The sequence below is a fragment of the Moschus berezovskii genome, chromosome 3 (assembly GCF_049115385.1).
Source record: "Moschus berezovskii isolate FMDL1 chromosome 3, NW_MosBer_1.0, whole genome shotgun sequence".
NCBI lineage: Eukaryota > Metazoa > Chordata > Mammalia > Artiodactyla > Moschidae > Moschus > Moschus berezovskii.
This window is the reverse complement of record NC_142462.1, coordinates 106,953,023-106,971,928: the sequence shown is the minus strand read 5'-3', so window position 1 is coordinate 106,971,928 and position 18,906 is coordinate 106,953,023. Positions and strand designations below refer to the sequence as shown.

Here is an 18,906-nt window from a genome sequence, read left to right as displayed (position 1 = left end):
ATGCATAAACCAATGTTACCTTAAGTAAAAAATATTAGATGGTCAATTAATGTGAATTGCTTCTAATATGAATCATCTAAATGGCTTTATTTTCAAAGAAATAGTAATAGAAACTACTTTTCTTTTTAAATATCTATGGTTACAAATTTTAAATCAATTCAGAATCGTTCACAACTGACTTGAAAAAGAGATAATACACATAAATCCTTCTAGAATAAGATAGCACCCTTCCTCCCAAAATCAAGACCTGTATATTGTAACTGAGTGCCTTGATATTTAATAACCACATGACAGCAGACAGGAAAATTATAAAGCAAAATTAACCACACCAAAAACAACCCCCTACCACTATAACCCCTAGGACTTTCTGGCCATTAAACATCCATCCAACTAGTAAGGATCTACTTCAAAATGTGTATCATTTCAGTATTTCAAGCCATGAAGTCTTTTTATTTTTTTAAGAAAGGTTAGGAGGAGAAGGGGACGACAAAGAATGAGATGGCTGGATGGCATCACCGACTCGATGGACATGAGTTTGAGTGAACTCCGGGAGTTGGTGATGGACAGGGAGGCCTGGCATGCTGTGATTCATGGGGTCGCAAAGAGTCGGACACGACTGAGTGACTGAACTGAACTGAACTGAGAAGGGCTAACAGCTTATTAAATGTTTGCATTTTAATTAGAACTTATTTCTGTTCCTCCATTTAATAATAAATATGTCCAACTATATCCAAAATTCACAGCAGCAGCTCATTTGGTTTATTTTATTGTCAAGCTAAAACTTAACAGAGGTTAAGAACTCTAAGTTGTAAATCTAATAACTAATATATTCACCCTATAACCCAACAGCTGGTGCAGGACCTGTCAAAGAGCAGGTGCTCGTAAAAGTTGGTTAAATCAAACTCAGCTAAGAATGATCTGTCGAAGATAATGTGCCCTGAGTGAGAAAATGTAACGGAATAATGAATCAGGAATGCCTTGCATGGTAATTCTCTATAGTTCTAAGATCTGCCTGAACATACAGAAAGAATCATGAATGATTCAGAGGGTAGAGAAGTCAGAAACAGTCATGGTATCAAATGATAACCCAAGAAAGAAGACATGCAATACAAAATAAAGTGAAGCTAATATCTAAGCAAAGAGGGAGGGAGAAAGCCCTGAACGATAACAAAACAGACACACATAAAAAGGAAAAAAAATTTAAGACAAAATAGTTAGGGAGCAAATAATACAACAGAATCAAGGACACCCTTTATGCACCCAGGGACAAATATGGTCACCAAAATCCATGGGTCTGAAATTTTCTTCCCAATGAGCTAGAATGTCCAAGGAAGCAAGATCAAATAAAGTATTAAACCCAGGATGCGTGCAAGAAGTAAATGGACTAATTGTTTTTAAAATAACTTTTTTACTGATTTCATCTTATAAAGGTATTAAGTATTCTTTTTTTTGAAAATATAAAGAAAATTTAAATAAGCTTCCCTGGTGGTTCAGAAAGTAAAGAATCTGCCTGCAATGCAGAAGACCCAGATTCAAACCTTGGGTTGGGAAGATCCCCTGAAGAAGAGAATGGCAACCCACGCCAATATTCTTGCTTGGAGAATCCTACAGACAGAGCAGCCTGGTGGGCTACAGTCCATGGGGTCGCAAAGAGTCAGACATGGCTGAGCAACCAAGCACACATGCCTTTCAAAACAGTTAACAGATAGGAGTCTTTCCATCCCTACACACACACACACACATTCATGAATACACACAAAAATGTACACATGCTTGTACAACAGCCTCTGGATAGAACAACCCTGTATACAACATTAAGCCCTAGGTTCTCTGCGCCTTTGTGTGACTTCTTTCATTTTCTCCTACAGTAGAAATCTACTGCTGGGTGTTTGCTCTTGGATACCAACAACTGCAACAGTCTCTGTATTTGGAGAGACTTTCCATGATCTGGGTCAAAGCAGGAAAAAGAAGGAACTTCTTCCCGCTATACAAGTTGACATGTCTCAGGCTCCAAAAACTGGAAGCTTCCAGACAACACTTTGAATCTTGAGGAAATAAAGAAAGAGGGAAGTGACATTTAGAGATCATTCACCTTAAAAATTCAGCAATTGTGGGCATGATGTCACAACCCAACCAGACCCTTCCTGTGGCTTGCCTGTTATGTACACCCAGCCGCTTCATCTCCCTTGGTCCCTCCAGGGTTTTAGAGCCTGTCTATAGAGACTCACTTTCCTTAGATTCTGTGACCTACTTGGTAACTTTCCACTAAATTTCCTTCTTTGTTTATTACCAGGACTGACTCTGCTACTTGCAGTCAAGAATATTGGCTAAAACATCATTCTCTATAATAAAGAATATGTTGTATTTGCTTCTGTCTTCTCTGACTTTTCAATATAAAAATCTTTACATATATATCTAGGTTAATAAATACAAAATTAAATGAACTAAACACATTTTCTCTATAATTATTAAAATCCTTCTGATTCATCTTAAGAATTCGGCATTCCTTTCCATCTCCAGCTTATCCATATTTCCCAGTCTCTACTAACTTAATATAGGGATATAAATTCTGTTTACTGTTACAGACTTTTCTTTAATCACATAGACCTTTTTCAAAAAGAGTTTTCAGCTTATATTTCTGATCAAAATATTTCAAACTATTACAAAAAATATTTCAGTTGTTTATACACATATTTACATATTTAATGCTGTGCAGTCAGTCCTGGCAGCAGTTTCAAACTACCTACAACTTCACTGTTCTCAAGCTGCTGATTTTGGTTCCTATCTTATAGTTCATCTTTGAGCATTTTTCTCAGAAGAATTCCAGGTTTGTATTTTGTGTTAATTTATATCTGAGAATGTTGCTGTGTTGTCTATGTACACTTGGCTGGATACAGAGATGTTTGGCCCCAATCTTTTTCCATTCCTTGTAGACTTAGCTCTGTTGTCTTCCAGTATTTTGTGTTAAGCAAACCCTAGTGTGCCTCATTGTTGCTCCTCTCTGTTTATAAGGACTAGTTTCAACTACATATAAACAGAAGACCCACACGGCCATGACGTGAGTAAATCAAAAGGATTTCCTTCTCATATAAAGATACAAAAATCCCATTCAGAGGTATAGTGGAGGCTCCATGTCATTAAAGAGTTTAAGATCTGATTTCCATTCTCAAGTCCACCTAGTGTCCAAGACAACAGCCCCAATCAAAGTCCTTGACAGGAAGTAAAGAAGGCAGGTAAAGGGTAAAAGAGTGAGCATACCAGTTTTGCTGGCACCTCTGAAGAATGTTCCTACGAGTCCTGATTCAACATCTTGCAAGTAGAAGTCTCACTGATCACCTTCAGTAACACAGAAGGATGGCAGCAGGATGGAAAATGTAGTCTTTTAGCTGGATATATGGCCACCATGAACAAGAGTTGTCATTAAAAAAGGAAGGAAAGGGGACTCCCCTGTTGGTACAGTGGATGCGTATCCACCTGCCAAAGCTGTGGTTCGATCCCTGGTCCAGGAAGATTCCACATGCCACACAGAGCAGATGAGTTCTCACGCCACAACTCCTGAAGCCTGTGTACCTAGAGCCTGTGCTTCACAACAAGAGAAGCCAATGCAATGAGAAGCCCACCCATCGCAACAAAAAGTAGGCCCTGCTCTCCGCAACTAGAGAAAGCCCACGCACAGTGACAAAGACAGCACAGCCAAAAATAAATAAAAAGTAAATGAATAATTTAAAAGAAAATAAAGGTGAGAATGGGTTGGGTGGGCATATAACTATCTCTGTCAGAGCAGGGAACATAATTTTTCTCCCTGGTGCATATAGTATTTCTTTGTTAAATTCATAAAAAGCTTTCTGAGAGTCAGTTTTTCACTAATTTTACCTTGAATCATTTTGATTTGCAGACCAAGGTCTTTTTTTCTGTTTAAGTAAGTTTCTTTCTTTACACTGTAAGTACTGCCACTATTTCTCTCTGTATTAGTTTGCAGGGCTGTCACCACTAAGCACCACAGGCTGGGCATCTTCAACAACAGAAATGTGTTTTCTCACCATTCCAGAGGTGAGGAGTCCAAGAACAAGATGTTGGCAGTGTTGGTTTCTCCTGAGGCCTCTCTCCTAGGTTTGTAGATGGCTGACTTACTGAGTCTTCACATGGTCTTCCCTCTTCAGAAGGGTGTGTCCAAATTTCCTCTTCTTATAAGGACACCAGTCATGTTGAATTAGGACCCATGCTAATAACCTCACTTTAACTTAAATGACCTCTTGAAAGACCCTAGCTCCAAATTTAGTCACAGTCAGGTTCTGGGAGTTAGGATCTCAACACATGAATTTTAAGAGGACACAAGCCAACCTATGACACTATCATGTTAGTGTCATTCTATACAGTGCTTAAAATCATGTCATTGATCACTATTCTCTTTCACATCTATTATCTTTCATCATTTTACCTTTTCCTTCTTCATGATAAGTTTTCCCTCCATATCACTGGATTCAATTCTTCCAGTGTTTTAAAAAAGACTTAATTTCCCCATCAATATTTTGATTTTCCTTACATTTTGTTCCTGCTTAGTTCTTTTTGCATCTCTCTCAATCCCATTCATATCACTCCCCACTATCATTTCATAGAAGCTACATGCTTGCTGCATACGGCCACAGAATCTCAGTCATGTTCAGTAATAAGCACATTTTGGTGACTGGCTGACTCAGGCTAGCCAGCTCAGCTGAACTTGGCTCGATTCCACATGACTCCTCCTCCTCCAGGGACCTACACCATCATGGCAGTGACAGAGGCATGACAGGGCATGCTCCCTGGCACAAGCACATCTCAGGCCCCTTGTGTTACATGCTGACAATCAGCAAAAGCAAGAGCCCAAGAATCAGAGCGAAGGAAATAAAGTGGAGGGGGAAGGCTGATAATTCTGAGCAATTACATTATCTACATCATCTTGCATCTTTTGAGAAACCTTGAGCTTAAGTCTCCTAAACATTTCCTATTTAGCTTTATAAATCTTTTCCTTCAAATAAATGCTCTTCTTCAAGACTTCAATGTAATGCTTTTTCCCTTATGCTTATAAGGGAAGGGGTTTTTGTTTTTAACCCTTGCACAGGAACAAATCTATTTAGATCCACTATTTACCACCAGACACTCTGGAAGGAATTTCCTTAGCACTGCTCCCACCCACCACCTGACTCTCCAGCAAGGCTATATTTAGATCCAGTGCTTAGGTTAAGTGTAAGGTACATGCCTATAAGCTTAGTTTGTGTGCCTAAGGTTTTCCAGTGCCCATCTGCAGAAAAGAGATGGAAACTCCTCTTTCTCTGTCACAGGCTCTGATTGAACTGAAGCATCACACACAAAGTTGGCGATTTGGGTTTGAACAGGATAGGATTTTATAGACTTCATTCCCAGCATGCACTGCTTCCAGTGTTCCTCTCCCTACAGCCCGATGAAAAAGTGTCAATAGTACATACTGCTCAACTCAACTGCCCTCTGAAGAATCTTACTTCTTCAGTTAGTTTAAGGCTATTTTAAACGATGTTAGAAGGACATACACCATGCACAGCTAGCTATCTGACACATGTTAGTAACACCAAAGTCCTACCATCTTACCATCTGGTCTTATTCCCTACCAGGTCTCCACTAACTTAGTAAATGTTCTGAGTCCACCCAGGTCCTTCATCACAGGACTGTGCTACACTCAGACCAAGGATAAAACAAGTGTTCTCACTCAACCTCGCCTGAACTGCCCTGGAAAGAGGATTATACACAGCTCTAAGTAACAAACAATCTTCTAACTTCAGTTCATATGCCTACATTTCTTAATTAGGACGACTGCACTATCATTTCAAGGGTTTTTCTCCTCCTTCTGAGATATACCAGAGTCTCTCTGATCGAGTACATTAAAAGTGCAAAGTAAATGTTTCTTATGTATCTTTACATAAAAGGATCATAAGAAATGTGAAGTGAGGGGATGAACACACACTCAGTGTCAGCCTTTCAGAACGGGGAGCATGTGTTATCACAAAACCGTCTTACATTTTCAGAGACAGTATGTTAAAAAGACAAGTAAAATAAACGACAACCATATTATGGAAAACAGATAATATCCCTTAAAGCTTTACACGGCCACAAGGCGCTGTGGCAAAGAGCTCTCTGACTAACCTCATCCTCCCTTTTTCCTTGTTCTGCTGTACAACTCGGCTAGTGGATTTGATGTACAGATGCCGATGCAGCTCGTCTATGAGAACCAAGTGGAGGTTCATCTTCTTGCTGTGCAGCTCCAGCCTAAGGTCACTCAGTCCTTCCACCTGGAGCAGTGGGCCCTCCAAAGACTCAACTGCGGACACCTGGAGAGGGGGAAAAAAACGATTCAGACAACAAAACAGCCCCACAATATTATAAATATGAAAGGCTACCGGCTTAGCTGGTAAAGAATCCGCCTGCAATGCGGGAGACCTGGGTTTGATTCCTGGGTTGGGGAGATACCCTGGAGAAGGGAAAGGCTACCCACTCTAGTATTCTGGCCTAGAGAATTCCAAGGACTGCATAGTCCATGGGGTCGCAAAGAGTCAGACACAACTGACACATCTTTTCAAAGATACTGTCAAAAGAGTTTGTGAGAACTTCATCAGTACACAGGAGACTTTGAGTATAATGTGGATAGGCCTGGTTCTGCTCGTGAAGTGTTTAACAGATATTGCTAAAGAAAACAGTAACGATAAACATGAAGGCACCTCAAGCACCTCAACATTATATGTGCTATTTATCCCCACACACACTGCCTATCAATGAACACAAATGAAATGACTTCCCAATAATTATTTTTATATCCTTACAAGAAGTCCATGTACTAATAATTTAGACCAACTTTTAGTCAAACTTACCTTTTAAGATTAAGACTCAGTAAAAGCACACTATATCAATTTTTTAAAATAACTCTCAGGGCCATTATGAGTCAGAACTTGGTTAGCCTAAGTCTACACACATATTTACACATGGTCAAGTCTCTCTGGCTCTTTCTCATATTCACATACACACAGAGGGAAAGGCAGTTTTACATGAAAGCTACAAGTAAACAACAGCAGTTCTCACCTCTCCTTGGACCGACTCAGTTTGACAGAAGAAATGGATTTGAAAGGTGAACAGAAGATAAACTATGAAGAGGGAGATTTTCTTGGTGTAAAGTGCAATTTGGAAGATTTTAAGACAAAAAGCACTGAATGTATAAAAATGGTGTAGCAATACCTACAACAAATGGAGAAGATGAGGGACTCAGAATTTGGAAAACAAAGTGCTAAGTGCAAAGGAGGAAAAAAAAACAGTATGTATTATATAATCTCATTTATCCATATATATAAAATTTTGTCTTTTATATATATAAGAAAAGAGAAACACCAAGACTAACAATAATAATGACAGTAGTAGTAGTAACTATAAAAATAGAGAAGAGATGACTACAAGTGAACTCAGGGAAAAGAGCCCTACCAAGCTCCCTCAAGGAATTAAGGTTCAATGACTATCCCCTGCTTCGGTTATACATCTAAATAGTCCTCATTCATACAGATAAAGGCAATAACCAGTACCACTGTGCATGTGCGTGCTTAGTCGCGCAGTCATGTCCAACTCTTCGCAATCCCAAGGACTGTAGCCTGCCAGGCTCCTCCCCTCCCAGGGTCCATGGAATCTCCCAGGCAAGAATACTGGCGCAGGTTGGTATTTCCTTCTCTAAAGGATCTTCCCCACCCAGGGATCAAACCCACGTCTCCTGCATCTCCTCCACTGGCAAGTGATTTTTCACCACTAAGCCACCTGGGGAATCCAACCAAGGGCACTACTTTAGGGTTACTGTAATTATGGATATAAACATGCACCTTAAAAATCATGTATTTATACAAAAGCAATCAAAAGATAGGAGAAGTCATAAAACATCAGTGATCAAAAATGTTGATCACAGATCTGTCCTAACATACGCAGTAATTTAGGGGAGCAGGGAGAGTGAATATAGAAAACTCTGTGGCTGCCAAATAGAAACCAGCCTAAGATAGGGAGGAAAAGGCAATGGCCTAGCCATAAATACATCACTTGTTTTGTGATGTGCTATAATCAAATGTCACCAGCAAATAAGTTTCCTTAAGTTAACCAAGACAGAATCGAGGAATGAAAGAGTGACAAGCCCTGGGCCAGCTCTGCCTCTGAAGCCTGCCAGTTCCTGTTCACGCTGACTTGCAACAGCCCCTGCTATGAGAGACCCTGTGCCTGGTGCAAGCTGCGGGCAATTCCAGATGGAAAGACTGCCTGCCTCACGAAATGACCAAAGTGTCCCCAAGGAGGAAAAACAACAACAAATTCATTTATACTTATGCTCTAAAATGGATTTTTAACTCAGGTCTCTAGCAGAGAAAAGAGGATGCATTAACCTTTAGTGACATCAAGATCCAGAAAATGAAAAATAATTTGGTAAACCACTGGCCCATCATGTAGCCTTATCCCTCAAGGTAATTAAATCCAGCTGAGATATTTAAGCTTAAAAACCACCCACTGCACAGCCACACTCAATTTGCTTGTAAGAATCTGCATGAAGATTTTTTTTTAACCCAAACCGCTCATGTTCCAAGTATAAAACTATATGACAATGTTAACTTTCAAAGCCACTTAATTTTTCTTAAATATAGCTAAAGCACTTAGCACAGTGCCTGGCCTATACTGAGTGCTCACTCAAATTATTTTTAATAGAACCTATTTACCACAAGGATAAAGCAACCTCAGAGGGTGCTTCCAACATGTTTTAATGCAGCATTTGCAGTAAAGTGCTGTTTCCATCATGGAACTATTATTAACCATGCAGACTACAAATTTTCTGAATGTTTTCTTGACCCAAAATACAAGTACAATTAACATACAATCAAGAATAGTCTCAGGACTTCAAAGATTTGAAAACCTTACCATGAATAACCTCTATTTCTGTACGAAGACACAGTGCTTTATTTTCTGGCCTTCACAAATGAAAAGTCTATTGATAAAGCTATAATTATGGAAGCTAAGCAAAGCCACTGTCTTCCCCGACTCTAACCTTCCTAAGTGGCACTCAAAACAATTTGAAAAAAATAGTTGTAAATGCATATATTTGATCTCTAGAATATCAGTTCAGAAACCTGACATTTATCTTCTGTGGTTGTAAGTAACTTGTACAATTAAGGAAAACCTTGTAGGCAGCAGTGAATACAACCACCACTTTTAATGCTGTTATACTGAGGGGTCGGATTTTTAGGTATTTCCTAACATTCAGCCTTTGCTGCTGCTGCTGCTAAGTCACTTCAGTCGTGTCCGACTCTGTGTGACCCCATAGACGGAAGCCCACCAGGCTCCCCCTTCCCTGGGATTCTCCAGGCAAGAACACTGGAGTGGGTTGCCATTTCCTTCTCCACATACAGCCTTTACTAGAAGAGAAATCCTTAAATCTCCAACTACAGGGCTTTCTCAAAGTGGCTCAGTGGTAAAGAATGCACCTGCCAATGCAGAAGCCGCAGGTTTGATCCCTGAGTCAGGAAGATCCCCTGGAGGAAGAAATGGCAACCCATTCCAGTATTTTTGCCTGGGAAATGGCATGGACAGGGAAGCCTGATGGGCTACAGTCTACGGGGTCACAAAGAGTTGGACATGACTGAGCAACACACACGGTTAGAAATGTGTGTAATTACTGATGAAAAAATATCACTAAAGGATTTTTTTTTCATGTATGGGAAGTGGTCATTTTATAAATTATTTCACGTTTTCTAAATTTAGTGATCACAGAGCACTTTTTAAACAACAGGTTGATGAATCATCAACAGAAATTTAGGAGATGCAGATGAATTAAAGTGGACAGCAACAGGTTCACTCTTTGAGAAATAATCAAAGCTGGATTCAAAAGTGTGACACACAACACTAAATAATGTTACAAATATATATTAAGATTATAGGACAAGACACAGCAGGTGGAAAGTAAAACAACATACAGTGGAACAGTTTGCTGGAAAATGTTGTCTATTTATCTCACAGATATAATACCATGAATTTATGTACCAAATGATCTCTACCATGACCTCTCAGGTATGCCATACCATGTCTTAAAAGACAGATTACTAAATAATGAACCAACCAGATGTATTTGGAAGCTTTCTAACACACATTTTCAAAAATAAATCAGTATGGGGAGGGCATAGGGAAGAGATAGATATCAACAGGGAATTTTTTTCAGAGAACACCTATAATAATAAAATAAGAACATTAATGTTCTAACTCACCAGAGTTAGAAACTACTCATACAGATAAATCTGTTCTGGAGTTGAAAAGAAATATTTCTTTTAGGACTATGAACATAAGCAAACATCTACAAAATGTTTTAACACATGATCTAGAACAGGGCAGTGTGTTTCACTATTAAGAACTTATCCATTTAGACCAATGAGGACCTACCGTATAGCACATGAACTCTGCTCAATGTTAGGTGGCAACCTGGATAGGAGAGGAGTTTGGGGGAGAATGGATACATGTATAAACATGGCTGAGCCCCTTCGCTATTCACCTGAAACTATCATAACACTGTTGATCGGCTATACCCCAGTACAAAATAAAAAGCTGAAGGGAAAAAAATATCCATTTACGAAAATAAGTTCTGAAAAATATTTCCATAACTCAAGAAATAGGTCAAAGGTACAGTTAAACTTGGAGAAGGAAACGGCAACCCACTGCAGTACTCTTGCCTGGAGAATTCCATGGAGAGAGGAGCCTTGCAGTCCATCGGGTCACAAAGAGTCAGACACGACTCAGTGACTAACACAACAACAGATGAACTGTACACAATCGAGAACTGTCTGGTGTTTTCCAAGAAAAATTTGCTTTGAGTTGAGAGATGAATCTACAATAAAGGAAATCTTCATAATGAGAACTACAGTGCCCTTAAATTTTCTTTCCCAGATAACTATTTCTCAATTGCATTTTAGTTTAAATTAGAAATAATTATTTCATGGTTCAGTTAGTTCAGTTCAGTTGCTCAGTCGTGTCCGATCCTTTCCGACCCCATGAATCACAGCACGCCAGGCCTCCCTGTCCATCACCAACTCCCGGAGTTCACTCAAACTCATGGTTAAGTGTATTCTATCAGCCTGACTCAAGCTGACTAGGTAAAAAGATCTAGTTTTGTGCTTAACATGAACCAATGGAAATGTCTTTGAGCAACACCAGAGTTGGCCATTCTCAAACATCTGCTTCACTGAAAAAAATGCTGAGAAAGAAACCACTGATATTTATTTTTCTGGTTGGGGGAAGTGAGAGACACAAAGATGAATGACAATAGCAACTTTCTAAACAGAACTAAGGTTCAAGCCAAACAACAAAAGCAAACAAACGAACAACAGAAAGAAAAGCCTTTTAAATATAAGCCAAAAAAGCCAACCTGATAACTAAACCATCTGCTAGCTAATAAAAATGCTTATTTTGGCAACAGTGTTCCCTAAAAAAGACAAATGTGTTGCCACTGTTGACTTCAAAAGAAGTATTTCCTTCAGGACTCTGACAATTACATGGTTCCAAAATGTTCTACCACTTTCCAATAGGTCAGTAAGTCTCCCTTATGGAAGCATTTTTCTAGTTAAACAATGTAACCATTCTGAAAATGTTACTGTGGCCCAGCTTACAGATGTAATAGTAAGATATAAAATTAGATTATTCCAGAGAATTGATTTTGTCCCTTCCCACAAGTATGTAAGATACAAGTCTAAATAGTCTCAACTAAATAACACCAAAAATCTCTGGTTATGAACAAAAGAAACACGCCTTGGGACCCAAGATTTACTCAGTAACCAGGTCACCAGTCTGCACCACTGGGCCCCTGAACTGTGGGAAGGCAAACTGGTGTCTTCAAGCCCTGTTCCTCAAGAGTCCTCCACCCTGAATTCCCCATGGGCTCATGGGATCCCAGATGGACCCAAGAAGTCTCAGTCTGAATGAAATATGCTTCACACCCACCTCAACACAAGCGGAGAAGACGTTTCTCACCATTCATTTACCAAACATTTCCATTTAGCTATACCATATTTCCCAGAGCAGAGACTTTATCAGACAGAAACTGGTCAAAGAAACCAAGCACACATTAAATAAATAAACAAAAATCACCATGACTTCATGTATTAGTTTGAAATTTGAACCATATGAAACTGTTTTTACCAGTCAAAAATGATCAAATATTGGTGTTTCATATGGTTCAAACTAATAGATTAAGGAGCTGGTCTGAAAGCCTTGATGCACCCAGGAAAGCACTGTACTGTTTGCAGAATGTTACAGTCCTTACGGTCCTGCTGCTGCTGCTAAGTCACTTCAGTCGTGTCCGACTCTGTGTGACCCCATAGACGGAAGCCCACCAGGCTCCCCCGTCCCTGGGATTCTCCAGGCAGGAACACTGGAGTGGGTTGCCATTTCCTTCTCCAATGTGTGAAAGTGAAAAGTGAAAGTGAAGTCTCTCAGTCATGTCCGACCCTTAGCGACCCCCCGGACTGCAGCCTACCAGGCTCCTCCATCCATGGGATTTTCTAGGCAAGAGTACTGGAGTGGCTTGCCATTGCCTTCTCCGCCTTACGGTCCTAACAGATATTTAACCGCATAGAGGAACTAGGGACAATTTTACTTGCAGAATATAGTATCATATTATACCTATGGGACAGAAAACAGAGAAGTATGTGATCCCAAAGAATTCTGTTCACAAAAACATCACCTGTTAAATATAAACGATAATAGAATTTATACTTTTTAGGTATAAACGTCATCTGCTCATTTGTGTTTAAAGAACACCACCAACCACCACACAGGGCCTAGGTAGAGAGGATGGCTTAGACTTGCTTCCCAGGTGGCACTAGTGGTAAAGAAGCCGCTTGCCAATGCAGAGGTAAGAAACGCATATTTGATCCCTGGGTCTGGAGGAGCCCCTGGAGAAGGAAATGGCAACCCTCTCAGTATTCTTGCCTGGAGAATCCCACAGACAGAGGCGCCTGGTGGGCTGCAGTCCAGGGGTCGCAAAGTGTTGGTCATGACTGAAGCGGCGGAGCACTCAGCACTCTCTGCACACAGAAGTATAGGACCCGCAAGGGAGAACAAAGGGCTCAGGCTACTGTGGCGGCTTCAGGGGGTCTTGGGAATTCAGCGGAAAACCAGAATCCCTGATCCCAGCTTCACTGGAGACTACTGAGAGGGGTTCAGCTCCCTAGGGTTCAGGCTGGCCTCTGACTCAAGGCCTTAGGGCTAATTGGCAGTTTGGTACTTAAGACGGACTTCCCAAGAATGCTACAGAGGGCGAGACAGAGTGCCTGGAGCAAGAACACACGCTTTCTCCCCACTAACTCCCCTGCTTATGGCCAATCAACAACGATCAAATCAGGCCACCGAAAAAGCCTATTCTTAAAGTCAGTCCGCTAACACATTAATAATATTGACCAGCCCCATTCAAGTGCCCCTTCTTTCCCCTCAGGAAACCCAATACCTATGACACAGACTCAGCAAGCCCCCACCACTATGAACAGGGTGCTGGCTACCTCCGCTCTCCCTTCAATACTGCCGGGGCTACTGCATGTTTTTATTTAATAAACTTTCATCAGTTCAAATGAAGGGCTGTTATTAGCTGAGCTAACAGCCAAATGATAATGCTCCAGAGAAATATCAGTGCTTGTCAGTGCATTAACAAAGAGAGGACAAGGGCTCAGGTCAAGCACGTGTCAATGTAAATGAGGCCGTATTAGGCACTAAAGGCTTAATGCAATAGACTGCTGGGGAGATAATGGAATCTACAGGAGAAAGCAAATGAGATGAAGTTATTGATAAGTGAAGAAGGGAGGAGGACCTATAAAATCAAAGAAAAGGCCTTTTTCTTGTGAATTTCTCCTGTAAAGAATCTCCAAATAGACCTTAGAAAACAAAATTCAAAAGAGATCAAATGTACCTTCCAGCTTCATGAAAGATCTCATCCTGTCTGCCGTTTTTCAGTCACTAAGCTGTCCAGTTCTTTATGAACCCATAGACTACAGCACGCCAAGCTTCCCTGACCTTCATTATTTCCCAGCTACTATTACTACTACTAAGTCGCTTCAGTCGTGTCTGACTCTGTGCGACCCCACAGACGGCAGCCCACCAGGCTCCGCCGTCCCTGGGATTCTCTAGGCAAGAACATTGGAGTGGGTTGCCAATGCATGAAAGTGAAAAGTGAAAGTGAAGTCACTCAGTTGTGTCTGACTCTTAGCGACCCCATGAACTAGAGCCTACCAGGCTCCTCCATCCATGGAATTTTCCAGGCAAGAGTACTGGAGTGGGGTGCCATTGCCTTCTCCCATTATTTCCCAGAGTTTGCTCAAATTCATGTCCACTGAGCCGGTGATGCTGTCTAACCATCTCATCCTCTACCACCCTCTTCTCCTTTAGCCTTCAATCTCCCAGCATGAGGGTCTTTTCCAGTGAGTCATCTCTTCACATCAGGTGGCCAAAGTGCTGGAGCTTCAACATCAGCCCTTCCAATGAATATTCAGGGTTGATTTCCTTTAGGATGGACAGGTTTGATCTCTTTGCAGTCCAAGAGACTCTCAACAGTCTTCTCAAGCACCACAACTCAAAAGCATTAATTCTTCGGCACTCAGCTTTCTTTGTGGTCCAACTCTCACCCTTCTTTATAGTCCAATTCTCACACCCATACGTGATTACTGGAAAACCATAGCTTTGACTAGACAGACCTTTGACAGGAAAGTGATGTCTCTGCTTTTTAATATGCTCTCTAGGTCTGTCATAACGTTCCTTCCAAAGACCAAGCATCTTTTAACTTCATGGCTGCAGTCACCAGCAGGACTGATTCTAGACCCAAGAAAATAAAATCTGTCATTGTTTCCACTTTTTCCCCTTCTACTTGCCAAGAAGTGATGGGGTCGGATGTCATGATCTTAGTCATCCTATGACTGCCATGAAACACTGGCTCGTTCTAAGAGCATACAGAGGCACTTCCCTACTGGTTCAGTGGCTAAAACTTTGCACTCCCAATGCAGAGGGCCCAGGTTTGATCCCTGGTCAGGGAGGGAACTAGACCCACATGCCACAAATAAGAGTTTGCATGCCATGACTAAGGATCCTGCATGTGGCAACTAAGACTCTGCACAGCCAAATAAATAATAAATAAATAAAAGTGTGCGTTGTGCTTAATTGCTCAGTCATGTCTGACTCTGCGACCCCAGGCTCCTTTGTCCATGGGGATTCTCCAAGCAAGAATACTGGAGTGGGTTGCCATGCCTTCCTCCAGGGAATCTTCCCAACCCAGGGATTGAACCCAGATCTCCCGCAATGCAGGGGAATTCTTTACTGTCAGCCACCAGGGAAGCCAAATAAAAGCATACCAGTCTTTAAACTATTTTTAACCTTTCCTGAAGGTCCTCCCTTATTTTTGCTTTTTCTTAAACATCAGAGCATTCTACCACATCTAATTCTTATATTTTATTAAAGCCAATCTTTTTTCCCTCTTGTAAAGACTGGGAATGACAGCATCTGAAAAATGAAAGGTAAGAATTTTCTATTTTAAGAGGCCTTTAAAAATAAGACTGAGGCCCCACTCCATTTTTACAGATTAAAATTAAAAAAAAAAAAAAGGTGGGGCCCAAATATCTATTCTTTACCTTTATTCTTTAAAATTACAAAAGTAATAGATGCACAATCAAAAAAAACTTCAAAAACAGAAAAACCAAACAGGAAAGATTCATATCCAGTCAGATAAAGTTATACATTTTAACCTGACACCAATAATTTTTCCAAACAAAGTTTTTACCAAAACACTTACTTTCCAATATGGTTTTTTTTTCCACTTGGCAATATATTGGGAATATCTGCCCATCACCAAACATGATTTTTAGTGTTTTCATACTACTCCATAATATGAATATTCCATAAATGACTTAAACCAACTCCCTATTAAGTAATTGCTAATTTTTTTTTTTACTTCCATAAATCTTACTGTGATAATTATCTTTGTGTGTATATATATATATATATTTTGGAACATCTCACAATTAAAATTCTGAATTCTTTACTTAACATTCAAGAAGTAGAATTCCAAGTCCAAAGTTATCTCGGGCCTCTGATGCACAATGCCATATTAAGAGCCTTATCTTTTCTAAATGGACTTTTAAGAGCTCTGTCCATAATCACTTTCCTAATGAAATTAAACTATACCTAAGATCTTGTAAGATAAGGATTGTAATTGCTTATGGAAAAGCCCCCCCCCCGCCAAAAAAAAATATCCTTCTTTGTTCCTAATCTTATGATCTGTTCATCCTCAGTTCCCATTGCTAACCAAAGTTTAGCCTCGCTATACACCGGTGCCAAATCAAGCTTTGGAGATAGAATTTGGGGTGAAGCAGAAGTCACTGCAGACAGTGACTGCAGCCATGAAGTTAAAAGATGCCTGTTCCTTGGAAGGAAAACTATGACAAATCTAGACAGCATATTAAAAAGCAAAGACAATCATTTTGCTCACAAAGGTCAGTATAGTCAAAGCTATGGTTTTTCTAGTAGTCATGTACGGATGTAAGAGCTGGACCATAAAAAAGGCTGTCACTCAGTCACTCACTCACTCTTTGCAACCCCATGGACTGCAGCACGCCAGGCCTCCCTGGCCATCAACAACTCCCGGAGTTTATTCAAACTCGTGCCCATTGAGTTGGTGATGCCATCCAACCATCTCATCCTCTGTCATCCCCTTCTCCTCCTGCCTTCAATCTTTCCCAACATCAGGGTCTTTTCAAATGAGTCAGATCTTCACATCAGGTGGCCGAAGTATTGGAGTTTCACCTTCAACATCAGTCTTTCCAATCAATGCTCAGGACTGATCTCCTTAGGATGGACTGGTTGGATCTCCTTGCTATCCAAGGGACTGTCAAGAGTCTTCTCCAACACTACAGTTCAAAACTATCAATTCTTCGGTGCTCAGCTTTCGTTACAGTCCAACTCTCACATCCATACATGACTACTGGAAAAACCATAGCCTTGACTAGATGGACCTTTGTTGACAAAGTAATGTCTCTGCTTTTTAATATGCCATCTAGGTGGGTCATAACTTTTTTTCCAAGGAATAAGTGTCTTCATGGCTGAGTCACCATCTGCAGTGATTTTGGAGCCCAGAAAAATAAAGTCTGCCTCTGTTTCCACTGTTTCCCCATCTATTTGCCATGAAGTGATGGGACCGGATGCCATGATCTTTGTTTTCCGAATGTTGAGTTTTAAGCCAACTTTTTCACTCTCCTCTTTTACTTTCATCAAGAAGCTCTTTAGTTCTTCTTTGCTTTCTGCATATGTGTCATTTGAATATCTAAGGTTATTGATATTTCTCCTGGCAATCTTGATTCCAGCTTGTGCTTCATCCAGCCCAGCGTTTCTCATACTGTACCCTGCATATAAGTTAAATAAGCACAGCAACAATATACAGCCTTGACGTACTCCTTTTCCTATTTGGAACCAGTCCGTTGTTCCATGTCTGGTTCTAATTGTTGCTTCTTGACCTGCACACAGATTTCTCAGGAGGCAGGTGAGGTGGTCTGGTATGCCAATCTCTTTCAGAATTTTCCAGTTTGTGGTGATCCACACAGCAAAGGTTTTGGCATAGTAAATAAAGCAGAAATAGATGTTTGTCTGGAACTCTCTTGCCTTTTCAATGATCCAGTGTATGTTGGCAATTTGATCTCTGGTTCCTCTGTCTTTCCTAAATCCAGCTTGAACATCTGGAAGTTCACGATTCACGTATTGCTGAAGCCTGGCTTGGAGAATTTTGAGAATGACTTTACTAACGTGTGAGATGAGTGCAACTGTGCAGTAGTTTGAGCATTCTTTGGCATTGCCTTTCTTTGGGATTGGAATGAAGACTGACCTTTTCCAGTCCCATTGCCAACTGTTGTTTTTTTCAAATTTGCTGGCATACTGAGTGCAGCACTTTCACAGCATCATCTTTTAGCATGAAGGCTGAGCACTGAAGTATTGATGTTTTTGCATTGTGGTGCTGGAGAAGACTTCTGAGAGTCCCTTGGACAGCAGTGAGATCAACCAGCTAATCCTAAAGGAAATCAACCCTGAATATTTATTGGAAGGACTGATGCTGAACCTGAAGCTCCAACACTTTGGCCACCTGATGCGAAGAGCCGACTCACTGGAAAAGATCTTGATGCTGGGAAAGACTGAAGGTAAATGGAGAAGGGGGTGGCAGATGATAAGATGGTTGGATGGCACCACCACCTCAATGGACATGAATCTGAGCAAACTCTGGGAGAAAGTGGAGGACAGAGGCACCTGGCATGCTACAGTATATGGGATCACCAAGGGTCAGGCACGACTTAGTGACTGAACAACAACAATGGCTGTTCTAGCCAACATGTGAGAACAAAAAGTTGTAAGAAATTGGGAGTCTGGGGATAAAGCAAAAATCCTATTGTTTGCAGATGTCATGATGTGCTTTTCTATTGAGAAAAACCAAAATAAACTCCAGGTGAATATATTTTTTAAAAATGGAGGTAGGCAACCATAAGTAATTAGTATTGGGATGAATCTCAGGGAAAGTAGACTTCCTTGGCAAGTTCCCCCATCTTGTCAAAGCCGGCCAAAACTGCCGATCAGCATTCTCAGGCCACCCATCAGGTTGAGAGAGGGATCCCAATGACAACAAGCACTGCCATCTGTTGCCACAGACACATGCACAGGGTCCCCACCTAGCCAGACTCACCCATCAAAATCCTGCTCCAACACGTCCCTACAGACAAAGACAGCAAAGCACTTGTGTGTTATTCTTGACTGAGATCACTCCTCCTATAGCACTGAAGTGTATAAACATAAGCACAGACAATTACAGTTCATCTGATTGTAACAGGTATGCAT

General features: G+C 40.7%; 1 protein-coding gene across 2 annotated transcripts in view; it reads right to left on the bottom strand.

Annotated features, from left to right (window-relative positions):
• The window catches only part of EXOC4 (exocyst complex component 4), an 853,359-nt gene that overhangs the window by 790,741 nt on the left and 43,712 nt on the right, over window positions 1-18,906 (bottom strand). For both annotated transcript variants that reach the window (XM_055421289.2, XM_088834671.1), the window contains exon 4: window positions 6,154-6,338. In XM_055421289.2, the coding sequence (XP_055277264.2) occupies window positions 6,154-6,338 (185 nt within the window). The remainder of the gene's footprint in view (window positions 1-6,153; window positions 6,339-18,906) is intronic.